Source organism: Lycium ferocissimum, chromosome 5 (genome assembly GCF_029784015.1).
Source record: "Lycium ferocissimum isolate CSIRO_LF1 chromosome 5, AGI_CSIRO_Lferr_CH_V1, whole genome shotgun sequence".
NCBI classification, from domain to species: Eukaryota; Viridiplantae; Streptophyta; class Magnoliopsida; order Solanales; family Solanaceae; genus Lycium; species Lycium ferocissimum.
Window position 1 is genome coordinate 5,047,416 of NC_081346.1, and position 16,473 is coordinate 5,063,888.

The 16,473-nt window shown below is 33.8% G+C and overlaps 3 protein-coding genes across 4 annotated transcripts; 2 read left to right on the top strand and 1 right to left on the bottom strand.

Moving 5' to 3' along the window:
- The first annotated feature begins 1,596 nt into the window (after window positions 1-1,596).
- On the top strand, window positions 1,597-7,762 carry LOC132055579 (uncharacterized). 2 transcript variants are annotated; one of them, XM_059447471.1, is made up of 10 exons: window positions 1,597-1,748; window positions 4,080-4,224; window positions 4,330-4,438; window positions 4,526-4,607; window positions 4,721-4,806; window positions 6,051-6,154; window positions 6,233-6,363; window positions 6,466-6,559; window positions 6,834-6,889; window positions 7,434-7,762. In XM_059447471.1, the coding sequence occupies exons 2-10, from the start codon at window positions 4,180-4,182 to the stop codon at window positions 7,528-7,530; spliced, it is 804 nt and encodes a 267-aa protein (XP_059303454.1). In that variant the 5' UTR covers window positions 1,597-1,748; window positions 4,080-4,179; the 3' UTR covers window positions 7,531-7,762. The 2 variants fall into 2 exon arrangements, with proteins under 2 accessions (XP_059303454.1, XP_059303455.1); XM_059447472.1 differs by having other exon boundaries at window positions 4,129-4,224.
- On the bottom strand, window positions 3,327-3,689 carry LOC132055201 (uncharacterized). The gene has a single exon (XM_059446909.1). It carries the CDS (start codon window positions 3,687-3,689, stop codon window positions 3,327-3,329), a length of 363 nt encoding a protein of 120 aa, XP_059302892.1.
- Window positions 7,763-13,357: 5,595 nt separating the features above from the next.
- LOC132055580 (acyl carrier protein 1, chloroplastic-like) lies at window positions 13,358-15,355 on the top strand. The gene is made up of 4 exons (XM_059447473.1): window positions 13,358-13,577; window positions 14,036-14,125; window positions 14,820-14,945; window positions 15,088-15,355. Exons 1-4 carry the CDS (start codon window positions 13,509-13,511, stop codon window positions 15,208-15,210), a joined length of 408 nt encoding a protein of 135 aa, XP_059303456.1. The 5' UTR covers window positions 13,358-13,508; the 3' UTR covers window positions 15,211-15,355.
- Window positions 15,356-16,473: the final 1,118 nt, after the last annotated feature.

The following is a 16,473-nucleotide window of genomic DNA, read 5'->3' on the forward strand; positions in this document are numbered from 1 at the left end:
TTTTTTTTTAATATTGCTTGGTGTTTTTAGTATGGGATCCACCTTAATTTTTTTTTTTTTTTAAGAAAATGTCGATTTCTAATTAGAAATATATAATTTCACTTTTTAGAGAAATTGGTAATATAAAGTATAAAATAATTTTTTATTAAATTGATCTCCATTTAATATTATTTTTTCTTTATTATAAAGTAATATATATATAATCTACGAATACAAAGTTCAAAAATTTATTAAGAGTAAGACTTAGTTAAAAAAAATTGAAAAAGTATATTAAATTCAATTTTCTTATTTTAAAATATAAGTTATTTTAAGTATACTTATTATTTTTTATCAAATTTTGATTTGGATAATTCTAATTCTAATTATTATATTAATTTTACATGTCGAAACAAAGTAGAAATTTGATTTTCTATTTAAATGAAGAACTACTATTTTTTAATTTTTGGTAAATATTTTTGGTTTAGCTCATTTTACTTGTCATGTTGTCTTTTACATCGTTTTTTAAGAAAACGTCAATTAGAATTATAATTTCACTAATTTAACTTATTAATGATTTGATCTCCATTTAATAATATTTTTTATTTTATGACATTAATCTCTTTTCACATTTATTAGAGTAAGGAAAAAATTGAAAAAGTAATTAAATTCTATCTTATTTTAAAATATAAGTATTTTAAGTATATTTATTTTAGTAAACATAACAAATAAATAACATGGCGGAATAAGCAAATAAACATTCTAATATCTATATTACATCTCGGCTAATATAAAAAAAAAAAAAATTGTATGGTTTGACTACTTAACCTTTTGAAGAAAAACAATGGGGTCCATATTTCTTGTCTAATGGGGTCCATGTTTTTTCTTTACAATACGCTTTCATTTGCTTTCACTAATGGGTTGATACGCATATGGCATGAATCCATCATTATTGATTGATTTGGAAATTACATGAATATTGTTTGATTTTTTAATATGGGATGCACTTTTTTTTTTTTGACATTGTTTGTTTTTTTAATATGGGACCATCTTATTTTAAAATATAAGTATTTTAAGTATATTTATTTTAGTAAACATAACAAATAAATAATATGGCGGAATAGCAAATACAACAATTCAATATCTAGATTACATCTCAGGCTAATATAAAAAAGAAAAGAAAATTGTATGGTTTAGCTACTTAACCTTTTGAAGAAAAACAATAATATAGGGTTTTTTTTTTACAATATTTCATTTGCTCCCACTAATGGGTTGATAATGTGCAATGAATCATCATTATTGATTTAATGAGATACTTTGGAAATTACATGAATATTGTTTGATTTTTTAATATGGAATGCATTTTTTTTTTTGACATTGTTTGTTTTTTAATATGGAATTCATTTTTTTTTTATATTGTTTGATTTTGTTAATATGGGATCCACTTTTTTTTTTTTTTTTTTTTGTGAACACTTTTTTTTTAAATTTTTAAATTTTATTTTTTTATGGACTGACGACGAAGCATTAAATAAAAAATTAATTGCTCATCCTTAAGAAGTTAACCAAAAAAAAAAAAATTGAAATTATTTTATGAGTTTATGATACATATTACCCTTTTTTTTGTTAGTGAAGCGGGTCAACCCGACCCGTCCCACTTGGTCTTCACGTTTCAAAAACAATTCCACTCCCCTCAAAGACCAAACTATTTTTCCTGTCAAAGCAACTTCACCACCGTGAGACTGCAACTGCTCCACCACTGTCATTGTTCCCCTGTAAGTTTTCTTTGTTCTCGTATCTCTCTCTCTTGCTGGCACACGTGACAGTCCCATTCCCCCACTGTGCTAAATTATGAAATTGCATGTGTGAATTTAATGGTGAAAGCTGAAGCTTTTGAGTTTTGTTAATGGTGAATGTTGGAATGTGAGACCCATTACCCCGATAAACCTGTCATAGTTGTTGGATTGGTCGTTGCTTGAGCTTGATTTCCATGCCAAAAATTGGGTTGTTTAGGCACCCTTAACCCAGTAAAAGCTTTTAACACAAAACTATGCACTCCAAGTCTTCGATGAAATGCCTCAAAGTATAGTCATGGGCATAACAGGGGCGGCTCAATAAGATCGGGGCCTAAAGCCAACTTTAACGGGAGGCCTTATTTTTTCTGCTCAATATTTTTTAAAAGAAAAATTAACCTATATATCTATTATAGGTAAAAATTAGGTCTCATCCTCCCTTAACTAGAGGTCTTGGATAAGAGCCTCAAAACAAAAAAATCTTGCTAGGAAGTGCTTCCCTCTTTAACCGGCCTTGCGAGTTGCGTGTCTCGAAATCGAATTAATCGAAAAATTCAATACAGGTATCGAACACTGGATGAAAAAAACTGGGGCCCCAAAAAATTTGGGGCCTAAAGCCCCCGCTTTAGTGGCTTGGCCCTCTGGCTGGCCCTGGGGCATAATGGTCTCAACAACGGATGGATGACGATCGTCTTGAGGGAACATTAGTCGTAGGATGCTAGAATGTTTGATTAGCCTCATGAATATGCAAAAATTTAAGTTTGGGGTGGTTTGTTGGGTTTGGGGTGGTTTATTGGATTTTGGGCGATGAAAGCTCTGAAAATGGGTTGTAATGGCGGGTGTTCCGACACCCAAATAGCTTGGTTTGTTAGCCCTCTTTATACGTTACTAATATTGGCTACTCTAAAGACCACTTGTTCAGTAGAACTACATTTGAAGTTTCAAGTTAGATTGCAGTAGATCAAACTGGTACTACTTGAACATGTCCACTATCATAGTATACTCCCTCCACCACTAGAACACATTCTTTTTTCTATTGTCGAAAGCATTAGTTCATCAAGAAAAAAAAGATATTCCCTCCACTACAATTTTACATGACATTACCTTCTGTAAGTTTGACATTATATATATATATATAGTCTTTCTAATTCCCATGAAGTCTGATCCGTTCAGCAATTTAACTTAAAAGTTAAATCTAGTTCCATATCAACTAAGAGCCTGTTAGGATGGCGTTACTACTGATGGCTTATAAGCATTAGAATAAGTTAGGAATCCTAACTTACGGTTTTTGACTCATTTTTTGTTATTTTGGTTTAAACAAGTGCTTAAAAGTACTTTTTTATCTTTACTCTAACACTACAAAAGTGCTTAAAAGCTGTTTTGGCTTAAAAGCACCTAAAATAAGCCAATCCAAACAGGCTCTAAATTTCCAAATTTTATTCCATTATCACCAATATAATATAACTCAAATAAACATATCAAACTCGAAACCTAGTTAAAAAAAAAAAAAAAAAAAAAAAAAAAACTCAATATAAACTGAAGCAGTACCCACCAGTTCTACTACTGCTGCTGATTCTGCTGTGGAGGAGCATTAGGCGGTGGAGGCATACCAGGACGAGGCGGTCCATAAACAGGATCCTTCCTGCCTGGTGGCGGTGGTGGCATACCCGGTCGAGGCGGTTGACCACCATACATTCCAGTTGGAGGTGGACCGCTCATCATTGGAGGCGGTGGAACCCCCATAGGCCTCTGACCACTAAACTGTGGTGGCGGCGCCATCGGTGGGTCCCCAGGCCTCATCTGCATACCCTGAGGTGGCGGCATTGGTGGCCCACCACGCCGGGGCCTCATAACTGGAGGCGGGTAACTAATAGGCGGAGTAGAAACTTGAGGCATTGGAGGCCGGGTTAACTGAGGTTGCATCATACCCGGAGCGGGCCCACCAACCCCAACCCTTCCATTTTTTCTAGCAATGAATCCTCAAACCATCCCAGAAAGAGTAGAGAATAACCATTAAAAGGGGTATATACTCTAGAAAAGAAGACTTACAAACATTATTGTTATCCCACATTCTAGTCACCTATGGTTGGAGGAAACCAATACCTTTCTTGATCCGGAGGCTATTTCATAGAAATTCTTTTTTAGCCGTTTTCAAAAATACTTTTTTTTTTTTTCTTTTTGACTCTATTAATGAGTAATTCAGGTGATATTATGATGTTTATTTTCTCGTGATAATGCTTACTGGACACGCTGATGTACTAAGCTTCTTGTTGGCGGCTGGTGTGTGGTTTGCAACATACATGTTGGTTGCAGTTCTTGGCTTCTTTCAGATTTTCAGTTTTCTTAGAACTTCTATCTTCAGTTGATCTCTTGATTCTTGCCGCGTGTAAAAGGAACAGAAAAGGGAGTGATCATGGGTTACGCACAGTTAGTTATTGGCCCTGCAGGCAGTGGAAAGGTGATAGCTGAATCATATTGCTTCACGTTACTATAATGTTCTGTATTGCTTTATATTTGGATGTCCCGGTATCGCTAGTTTCAGCTATACTACTTTGTTTTACAGTCCACTTACTGCTCTAGTTTGTATCAACACTGTGAGACCACACGACGCACAATCCATATTGTGAACCTAGATCCTGCTGCAGAGAACTTTGACTATCCAGTGGCTATGGGTGAGTGGAGATAGAGTATTTTAAGTAATTAGTTTGCTATTTATATGTTTCTTAATTCTAGAATTAACTTAGTGATATTGGTTGCAGACATCAGAAATCTTATCTCGCTGGATGATGTTATGGAAGAACTTGGTCTCGGACCAAATGGTGGCCTTATGTATTGCATGGAGTATCCTTTCCTTGGAAGATTATCATTTTCAGAGTCCCAGTCCTTTTGTACGAAAACTTCAACATTCTGTTTTTGTCCCTGTCAAGTTTGTAAGCCCTTGATGGTGATCTCAGACATCTTGAAGAAAATCTGGATGACTGGCTAACAGAAGAGTTGGAGAACTACTTGGATGATGATTACCTAGTGTTTGACTGCCCAGGTACTTGTACTTTCCCCCTCATACTTGTTGTTTTTATTAGCAGTAGTACAGTCATTGTATAGGTATGTTAATATTTTTCCTTTACACATTTACTGCTAAATTTTGTGTGTAGACTACAGAATTTTGTTAGCACGCTAAGATATTGCATAACTCCATGTAAGTAAGTACTCTGGGGACACAGGGTGGTGAACCTCTCCGAAAGCTTGACTAGCAGTTGTGATTTTACTTAAAATTGTCTTTAAAGATGCTTGCTGTTTAGATGGTTCATGGATTAAAATCAAGGGTTGGCTGTTTCTTTCTTGTTAAATAACTTCAGATGCACACATTTGTATCAAAGCATCTGGATTAATTTTGAGATACCTGTCTAATTCTAACTGTCTTTATTCTTGTCGAGGGTCTTTCGGAAACAGCCTCCCTACCAAGGTGGGGGTAAGGTCTGCGTACATTTAACCCTCCCCAGACCCCATACTGTGGGATTCAACTGGGTATGTTGTTGTTGTTGTTGTTGTCTAATTCTAACTGTCTTTATTCTTGTCAATGACATCCCCCTTGTTCTCATGAGTACATTATCAGGGAACGAATATTGTATGCTCAGATATATTTACTCTTGATGATTAGTCAAGGATTGAGTTCATCTATTGACTACTCTTGGAACTGATTGCATATATTGTTGCTGGATAGTAGACAATTGTTTAGTAAAAGAAAAGTTGGTGAGATGACAGAGATTTTGATATTCTGTTATCTGTTATGCAACTTACGTGATTAAGACGCTTCTACTACATTGGATAGTGATGAAGCAATCTTAGATATGAGATGACAACTTGAGATCCTGTTATTTTTACATGCATTACTTAAGGCTTATGTCAAGCTGAGAACCTCCTGCCTTTTCACTTCTTGGGCTCCATCTCTCCATCCTAAGGCCATAGTTATGGTGTTTTCTCTTCTTCTCTCTTCAAGTCAGTGAAGAATAAATATGATACAGCAATTTCACATTAGTCCATTGCACTCGTGTGATCCTATTCAACTTTGGAAAAGCACTCTTTAAGTTTCCTAAACTTTATTTCTACATTGCTCTTTGGACATCTGTCTCCTGATTATGAATACTCATAATCTAAATTTCTACACTGACCAGTAGTGTTGTCTCTTAACAAATATATTCATTCATGTATTTATAGAAAGATATGCACAGATGCATCACAGACACCTATACATAAAGATTGCTCTGACTTCTCATCATTATATAGGCCAGATTGAACTTTTCTCACATGTTCCTGTGCTGAAGAACTTCGTGGAGCACTTAAGGCGTAAAAATTTTAATGTTTGTGTCGTATATTTACTTGATTCCCAGGTGTGTGGTCTTTACAAGTTAAATTTCTACTTTTTTCCCTTGATAGTTCGTGGATGTTTATGTTCTTTTTGTACTCAGTTTATTACAGATGTGACCAAATTCATAAGTGGTTGTATGGCTTCACTCTCTGCTATGGTTCAACTTGAACTACCCCATGTTAACATTCTGTCGAAGATGGATCTTGTGACAAACAAAAAGGAAATTGAGAAGTTAGTCCTACTATAACTATTTTCTTTATCTCTTTGACACTTTCATCACTCCTACTAAAAATTTCTGTGGTTTTAGAGAGTTAAAATTTATTTTCCCTTTAGTTACTTGAATCCAGAGCCTCAGCTATTACTGGCAGAGTTGAATCAGCGAATGGCTCCACAATTTCAAAAGCTTAACAAATCATTGATTGAAGTGGTAAGCTCTAACATTTATAATGTTTCCAAGAAATTATGTATTAGATATTCAATTGACAATCATATGTTTTGTGTACCTCTATTATTCTCTTTGACATTAGTACTTCATGACACCTTTACTTGAAGAGGTTCTTTCTCCCAAGTTAGATACAAGATTGTACAGGCTTGTAGGATATGCCTTGTCTGCCACTGATTCTGCTGCAGTTGACTCATGGCTTTCGAATGAAAAGATATAAGAAGAAAGTGATCCATAATTGATGTTTTCTTGTGTACAGGTGGACCAGTACAGCATGGTGAGCTTTCTCCCTCTTGACCTGAGAAAAGAGAGCAGGTAATATACGCTGGTGGTAAATTTGAGTATTCGACAAGGAAGCAGAAGGGTTTGTTCGGCCCGTAGATTGAATTTTAAAGCTTGATTTACTGATGGAAAATGTGCATGTATTGATGTTTTTAGTATCTCGATTCCGTCAATATGCATCCGGTGCTCATGTTTTCACTCCCTGCTTCCTGCTTCATGCTTTGGGTTTTCGTAGTAACTGTTCTCAAAGAAAAATGTGAAGTTGATGACAGTGTGTTATATGTGCTTTTAGTTTCCAGATATTAGCCTTTTCTTATAGATTGCTTGCTTGGTAGACTTAGAGTACAAAGAACTTTCTGAAATAAGGGATACATTATATGGTTGAACCACTAGTTGAATGGTAACTCATTTGTGCGTATCTGTTGTGTACATAGCCCATAGAAAGGCACTTTTTTGTGAGTACGTTTTGTGCATATAGCCTGTAGAAAGGCACCTTTTGTGCTATGTAGTCTTATTATTAAATAAATGTTGTTTTCCGCTTCAATTACAAAGACCAATGTTCTTTACCATTTTGCAGCATACAGTACATCTTATCTCAGATTGACAACTGCATTCAGTATGGAGAGGATGCTGACGTAAAGGTTAAAGATTTTGACGAAGAGGAGGACGATTAAAAGTTAATATTTCTTGACTCGTTAACATCAACAAGCTCTAGGGAGGCAATGCTGTGGTGGGTGGTGAAAGTGTATTAACAAGTGTCTATTGTGAGACTTACCTTTTTTGAGCTTTTACCTCGTGAAATTACATCATCTGCTGATTAAGTTGCTTTTGCATTATAATTATCCCCCAAAACATTTTTGAGGTAACAAGACTTCTTAGTCCTGGTACAAATCACAGCTTGTTGGATATGACGTTTATGCCAGCTTCTCATGAAGAATTCGTGGTTACACTTTTTTTTTTTTACCTGGAGACTGGTATGCCCCTAAATGAAAGCAGTTTTATAGAGTGACAGAGAATGTTAAAATCTGAAGTAGTTTGAATCCTAAGAATTATATAGGACCAAAAGTAAGACCTTGAAGGTCTAGGTTTAATGTAGATTCTCATTTCTTCCCACGTCCCTTTGTACAGGGTGAATATTCACGAATATAATCATGGGGAAATAACTCATATGTACAACACACACACACATCTCGAGTTTGTATCATCGGTGTATAGATAATGTATATGTCTTGTATATCTATATATTAAACATTACATATACTCTGTATATATAATGTATATTGCTATAATCATGTATAAACACATGAAACCAACTCAAATTGCAGTGTACAGATAATGTATATGAAATGTATAGCTACGTAGAAGTTGCTCAATTTCTTTTATAATTTTTCATATAAATCCTTGTACACTTATACATTACATATTGTTGCACCCTGTATCTTAGAACTAAGGTTAGACTCGTATTGGTAGAGTGTTAGTGGCAAATCTGAAGGTTTGAACATTTTACGAAAATGGTTGACAGGCCAACCCCTTGATTAGTTGGGAATTTGGAAAAGGTCTCTTAATAAAAGTTGTAGTACGCCAAAATACATTTCCAACGATATAAAGTGGAGCTCAAACGGACCTGTAAGCAAAAAGTTATGACCGCTTTATTGAAAAGACGCAGAGCTGTCCGCTGGACCGAAATGCCTTGCAGATGGCATTATGCGGGCGCATTTGCGACGCATTTTGACCTAAAAGTTGTCAGGTATTCTGTTTTGAAATGCCTTTCGAAATGCTCCAACGTTTGGCGAAACGCTCCACCGTTTGCTAGAGCAGAACGCTTTCGCCTATAATAACCCCAGAACGTGAAATTTTCTTAAATATTTCATTCTACTTCATTATTGGCCGACTTTTTGAGGAGAAAAGACCCTAGGGCTTCCCCAAACCTCCTAAGGTGAGTTCTTCCTCAAACCCCAAAGTTATATTACATCAATCTAATAAAGATTAACGCTAGACTCCTCATCTATTCCATAGATTATCGATTGAATCTTCGTCTTGGACAAAAGAATCCTAGAATCTGAATTCAAGAGACTTGGACGTCGAAAAGGTAAGACTTTCCTACTTCAATTGATTATTCAATTGATTATAACTTCGTATTGATGATTAGACTCTAAGTTCATGAGATATGAGTTGATGGGTTTGATACAAAAGCATGAGCAATTATATGATTGGGTTGTTAGCTGTTGATTGCTAGTTAAGGGTGTTGTTTACATATTGTCACCTCGAAGCAAGAGAATCGGAATTGGGTGAAGAAAACGCTATTAGTAAGGGCTATGAAGTTTTATGCCCACCAAGTATTTGATAAAATGCTTAGATGACCAAAGCATGAATATATATATATTATTGTTAATATGGAATCCCTTTGACTTGTATTGCTATAGATTAAAGTTGAAAGGGTTGACGAACGTTTTACTACGCTTAAAAGCAGGAAGTTAACTCTATGTGAGCCCCAGTTCTTTCGGGGCATTATTATTACCTTATAGTCTTTCAGTATTTACAGACGGTCAGTGTTTTTAGTACTTCATTAGAGACTTCATAGACTAGAGTAACAGTTAGACAGAGTCGCAGGCTTTTCATGTTAAGCTATGTTGGCTACAGTTATGCTTCAAACTTATATTAGTGTTTCCGCACTTCGATTATGTATCACTCAGACTTTCAGTCTATCAGCATGTGTTAGTTTATTTTCCATTTTCAGTATGTTATGATACCACATGTTGATTCAGTCAGCCAGTTGGTTCGCTCGGTCACATATAGTCAGGCACCGGGTGCCGTGTTACGTCCAGGCCTAGGTTCAAAGCGTGACACATATACATTCTTATACACTATATATAATGTATAAATAATATATATACTTTATATAAAAATATATGAACAATGTATTCCCTTGGGGACTCAAAAATTCAAATCCGCCGCCAAAAAATCCTTGAGGTCACTTTTCTTTTTCCTTAGTGTTCTAAGAGCAGCAAAAACGTGTTCATCCTTCCTGTTTCCACCTCCCACCATTTCTTTCTTTTTTGCGTAAATCAGAAAGAGATAATTACGCCCAAATACACCTCGACAATCTAATTTATCATTTTTAGCCCAACTACCAACTTTTTACCCATATGTACCGTAATTTCTTCTCCAAATCTGCTTGTCATATTCCTCACACACATTGCTCGATCCACCATCTTCTCCTTTTCCCAGAAAATCATTCTCTTCTCCTTTTCCCGAAAAATCATTCGCGAAAATTACAGTTACTCGATCATTTAAATCTTAGTTTATTTAAAATCATATCCATTTCTTTTTATTTCACGTAAAAATCCTTCTAGGTTTATCTCAATTTTTCCCTGGAAGCATAAATTGAAAATCTCGATTTTGCAGCACTTTACCTATAAGAATTTTGTGTATATAGAGAGATAGACCTTTGGAATATAGCATTGGACAAAGGTTGTTAGGACTTAGCCTAAGGTCTGTCTCTCTATATACACAAAATTCTTGTAGGTTAAGTGCTGCAAAATCGAGATTTTCAATCTATGTTTTCAGGGGAAAATTGAGATAAGACCCAGAACAATTTTCTGTGGAATAAAAGGAAATGGATAAGATTTTAAATAAACTAAGATTTAAATGATCGAGTAACTGTAATTTTCGAAAATGATTTTCCAGGAAAAGGAGAAGATGATGGATCGAGCAATGTGTGTGAGGAATATGTCAAGTAGATTTGGAGAAGAAATTAAGGTACATATGGGTAAAAAGTAGGTAGATGGGCAAAATATGGTAAATTAGATTGCCGAGGTGTATTTAGGCGTAGTTATCTCTATAATCATTTCTCCTCTATTTTCTCGATAATTACTTGCAAAGAGAATCCTGTCCGGGGCGTTTGATATGGTCAAAATATTTTATCAAAAAATATAATAATAAGTGTCTTAAAAATCAGGAAAATGATTTTTTTCTAGTGAAAGTAGGGAAAACAAGTTCGATAAGTGGTATTCCATGTTGATTATCTCTACTCACCCTTCACCCTAGCCTCTACCCCCTCCTGCCCCCACCTCCATACTCATAGATTTTGGCAAAATTATATATAAATATGTTTGGAACAATATCTTTTATTTACCTATCAAGCACTAAAAATAGGTAAAAGAATCGCTTATTTTTTTAGGAGAACATTATTCTTCGATACCGAAAACACCCTTTGGTTGAGGACTTTTGATCTAGCACTCGAGTTATTTTAATAAAAACTTTGGGAGAGTATGACTAGCCAATCCATATTTGTGGGTTTCTTGAAATAAAAAGCATAATAGTAACTTTTTTCAATTGTTTTTATATATAAGGAAAGATTCCAAGTTTTTGTAGTCTTCACATCATTCTTGAGCGATGAGGTTGCTACATGTGGTTGTTGCTTTTTCCTTACGTATTTTTATTTTTCTCATTCATTTTTTCTTATGACCATTCTCACTTGGAACTTTGTAATTGGACTAGATTGACGCCATATATCGTAACTTTTTGTGGGTATGTTCTTGTCCCTAATTATATTACTCCTTCCGCTTATTTTTACTTGTTCCTTGTACTAATTTTTTTTATTTGTCTATTTTAGCAAATCACGAAAGATTTATAAATTTCTTCATATACTACTCTTATCATTAAGTAACTACATAAGCATTATTTCCTCGGTCTCAAATTATTTATCGTGGTTACTAAAAATAGTTATAAATTATTTGTCGTTTTAGAAGTTCGTGGTACAATTAATTATTTTTTATCATTTGACCCTTCGTAGAATTTTATCATTAATGAAGATGACACATAAATAGATAAACATTTAATAAAGAGAAATTATAACTTAGACATGACTAAGGGTAAAGTAGTCAAATACTCATATTAATTATAATTTCTTAAGCGGCTTGTAAAATAAAGCAACATATAATTTGAGACGGAGGGAGTAATAGTCAAACTTACCTCAACTTATCTAAATAGTTGAGGTAGGAAAATTGAACAACTAATAGTTGACTTGTCTTTTAATATATATTTGGTACTAGTTCAGGTAGGAAACTCGCACCTGATAGCTCAAGTGTGTTTTTGACCATTATATCTTGTTATTATACATTTTGATAAAATTCATGTAACTTTGGAGTCACAATTTTATTTCCAATTTAAACATTTATTAAGTCTTACTAATTAGTACCCCATATTCTTCTCTTTGGGTCTGTTTGGTACGAAGAAAATATTTTTCACGAAAATTATTATTTCAAAAATATTTTTCAGGAAAATAATTGTGTTGCTTACTTAATTTCTTATCTTCAGTACGTAAGCAAAACTATTGTGCTAAAATCATTAGTTTATAACCTAGACAAGTACTATGGAAGGAGGGGATGCAAGTGGGGGTGTGGGGTGGTGGTTGGTGGGGTTGGGAGCTACAATGGTCGGTGAAGATGAGGTGTATTGGAAGGTGGGGTTGATTCAATGAATGTGAAAGGGAATTTGATTTTCCTACTTCTACTAGGGAAGTCATTTTCCTCATTTTAAGTAACTTATTTTTTAGAGAAAATATTTTTCAAAAATTTTGACCAACCAAACACAAAAAATTGAAAAACATTTTTAAAAAGTATTTCCCTTCATACCGAACACACCCTGTATTTGTTTTAAACCCTCAAAATTTTGTTTTTTAGTGAATTCGAATCTTGTGTCTCTTTGTATTTGCTATTTGTCTTTCCAAATTCCCTTCCTCATAAATAATTTATTTTTAAAAAATTATTCAATTATGTGACTAAAAACCTTTAATAATTATGACGACTTATCAACAAGACATGATTAACGTGTTGCTAGATTAAATTAATTATGCAATAAAAAAATATGACATACATTAGAGTATTTTTAAATTAAATTTACTATATTTGTATCATGAATTTGAGCCTCGACTTTACACTGACCTCATGCAACTAGTATTAGTACTAACCATACACAATAATAATCAATTAGATGGAAGAATTTATTTCATATCAAACGTAGTCTTTATCTGATTTGAAGCAAAAATTAATGTTGTGCAAAATTAGGAGGAGAATGAGTTAAGTAGTTGTATTCGGAGGTGTATTCAGAATTTGAAATTTATCGTTTAAAATTTTAGCTTTTTAAGTTACCGTGTACTAATTACTTGTGCACATTCAATAAGTTTCTTAAGACTGATATAAAGTTTGAACAACTATTGAGTTCGGCGGAACCTCTCACCAACAACACACTAGTTCCGCCCCCAAATTGCACGTGGTCAACTTGAGAAAGGGAGAATGGAAACAAAATACTATTAGCTAGCAAGCATCCCCGCTATGTCACATAAGAAAGCAACATTACATACTGTAATTTGGATAGGATTTGCAGGTAATTATTCACCACTCACTCACTGGATCCTACCTCTTTTTTCCTTTTTCCACCACACAAATTAAGGCTATGTCCTTTGTGTTGTCAACTTCTATGTAATATAATATAATACTACTAATATCACTGTGCAATTGCTATGCCTTTTTCTTCTTTTCTGGATAACGTTCATATAGTCAGTCATCTTTGAATCTTGACACAAACTCATACATACCCTTATCAGTAACTAGCCCCTCCATTTCTCCTCTGAATTTCTCATTTTTCATAAATGGCTAGTGCTTCAGCTACTTGTCTCAGATTTGGGTGTTCAGCCAATCAGTCGTTCAACACATCTCAGGTCATAACTAGTAATTCAATTTTTTTTTGCACTATCAACCTTACAACACTCGTCCTATGTAACCACATTTCACTATAATGGCTAAGTTTTTGTTGGAACCGATTTTCATATTATGTTATGTTATATTATATATTCTATACAACAACATTTTGCTATAGCAGTCAAAAAAGTATTTGCACAAACGGCATTGTTATAGAGAAGTTTGAAATGTAAATAACGACATTTTACTATAACGGTCAAGTTTTCGCTGGAACTGATTTTTCATGTTATGTTATATTATATGGAATGTACAACATTTTGCTGTAGCAGTCAAAGATATTTGCACAAACAACATTGTTATATAGAGATTTGACTGTATATATAGCATGTATGGAGTCAATAACAGTTCATTATTGTGATTAGTCCATGAACTACTTCATTCAACTCCTAATTTTGGGCAAAATTACATAACTGTGCAGATAAGCAGAGGTGTGAAGTTGGTCTCTGTGGGTTGGGGAAGGACTGCTGGTTTCCCTTCTCTCAGAACATCCCGTTTCCATGTTGCAGCTGTAAATCTTCTTCTCCATTTCTTTTTATATTGTACATAGTTAACATTTGTATTAAACAACTATAGATGAGTCCTTAAAGAATAAAATGAGCTAAAATCTATACTTATTCCATACCACATTCATTGGCCTTGACAAAATCTACAGATGGCAGTACATTACACACATCTTTAATTTTTAGGACCACAAAATTCAAAAGTCTCTTTTTATTCCTTAAACTTTGTCTTTCAGTCAAACTAAGTCACTTAATGGGGACAAAGGGAGTGACTCGTTCTTCCCTTCCAAGTTTAGACGGTTTGGCTCAAATGGAAAAAAATAGTGTAACCCAAACGCCTAGAATCAAATTTTGGAGATTTGGGATTACATAAATTTGGAAAAACTTAAATTCGTCTACAAAAATGCATTACCTTTCACTTCTTTTTTCCAAGAAAAGGAAAGGGGAGGTTGAGCATGTTAGGCTGATTGGATTATGACTCATTATTGATCGATTCATCTTGACTCAAACAAACTTTAAACGGGTCAAATCATGACACTTCATTTTAAAAAATTTCACTACATGGTGATATCGGGGAGAGGAAAAAGGTAATGAGAATCGAATTCACACTTATTGTATAAGAAATACTCATGATATAAGAAATACTCATGACATATTTATTTATTGATTTAATCTGTCTCAACCCACTAAATGTATGAGCAGGCAAAGGCAGAGACAGTGGATAAGGTGATAAGCATAGTGAGGAAGCAACTGGCTTTACCTGCAGAGACTAAAGTCGGCCCTGAAAGTACGTTTAGTAAGGACCTTGGTGCTGACTCTCTTGACACTGTGAGTACTTTCTATCTTCACTTAATTTTCTGAATCAGTTCAATATCTATTATATGTATATTAAAAAAAAAAAAACTTATATATACAGTATGATTTTCGGGATAGAATGACCAATGACCCTATAAGTGTTTGTGACGAGCAGGTGGAGATTGTGATGGCCTTGGAGGAGGAGTTTGGGATTGCAGTAGAAGAAGAGAATTCTGAGAATATTGCAACAGTACAAGATGCTGCTGACTTGATTGAAAAACTTGTTGAAAAAAAGTAGACAAATTAATAGGATGGAAAAATGAGAGTGAGTTTAGCTCAATTTTTATGGACTAATTACTATTGTAATGTAATTCTTATTCTTGGATTACATCCTTGCTATTAGCATTCTTTTTGGGTATCTGAATGATGACTTTTCTTTCGTACCTTTTTTCTTATTATAATTATTCCAACATTGCTAATTAGATTTACAATTGTATTTTATTAGTTAAATTATTGTTACTAGTCTGATCCTTCCGACAATGCAGCTAATAACCTCCAATAATCCTTTCCTTCCAATTTGTATTATTGCCATCTAAAGCAATTATGTAGTTAGAGATCTGTTATTTACATGTATATCCCTTTATGTAGACAATGTTGATAACCTCTACTAATTTTTTTTTCCTAGTTGTATTGCCAACTGTGACAACAATGAAAAGTATTTAAACTAAGAAAATATATTACTAAAAATAGTATATCATACCAAAAAAAAAAAAAGGTACGAAACTTTTAATCTAGTTATAACAACACATGATGAATTCTTACAAAATCACCAAATTTACAAGTATTGAACAATATATTATAGGTTATATTCATATTTCAGGAAAATAAAAAAATAAAAATCGAAGAATTGTTGACAGACAATTCAATACATAAAACACGCGCTGATTTTCTTGAAATGAACAAGAATAACAAATCAATGAGTAAAATATAGGATCTAACTCTCCTATCGGAATGTTAGTCCTATCTTAGCATCCTATAATCGCCACTATCTTTTACGGGCTGCCTCTTTCATTCAAATGAAAGAAGTTTTTGTTGTAATTTTTTTTAAAAGAAAAGTAGTTTGTGCAAAAGGGAAAAAGTGTTGGATATTGTGTTATGTGTATATGAATGAAAGAGTAACGCCTAAAACTTCTTCAAAAGCAAAACCTTGATTAATGTACTATAACATCCATAGCTGATAATATTACCACTTCAAACGAGATTTATTTATTATTAAAAATATGAATAAAATAAATAGCAGACATTAAACGGGTATTTTATTGGTTGGGTTAAACCTATTCAACCAAAATTTGGTAAGTTTGGTTAACGTATTTCTCTTGGCCGGTATGGGTTTATAAATCCGTCTAACTATAATTTGGGTGATTTCTGTACATAAACAAACTTTGACGAAGGAAATTTTTAATAAAAAAGAAAAGTAAAAAATCATTGAGTTTCTTCTTCGAGAACTTTTGATATTTTGTGGCATTTATGCAAAAAGGATTTCAAAAAAGCTGCATCAAAT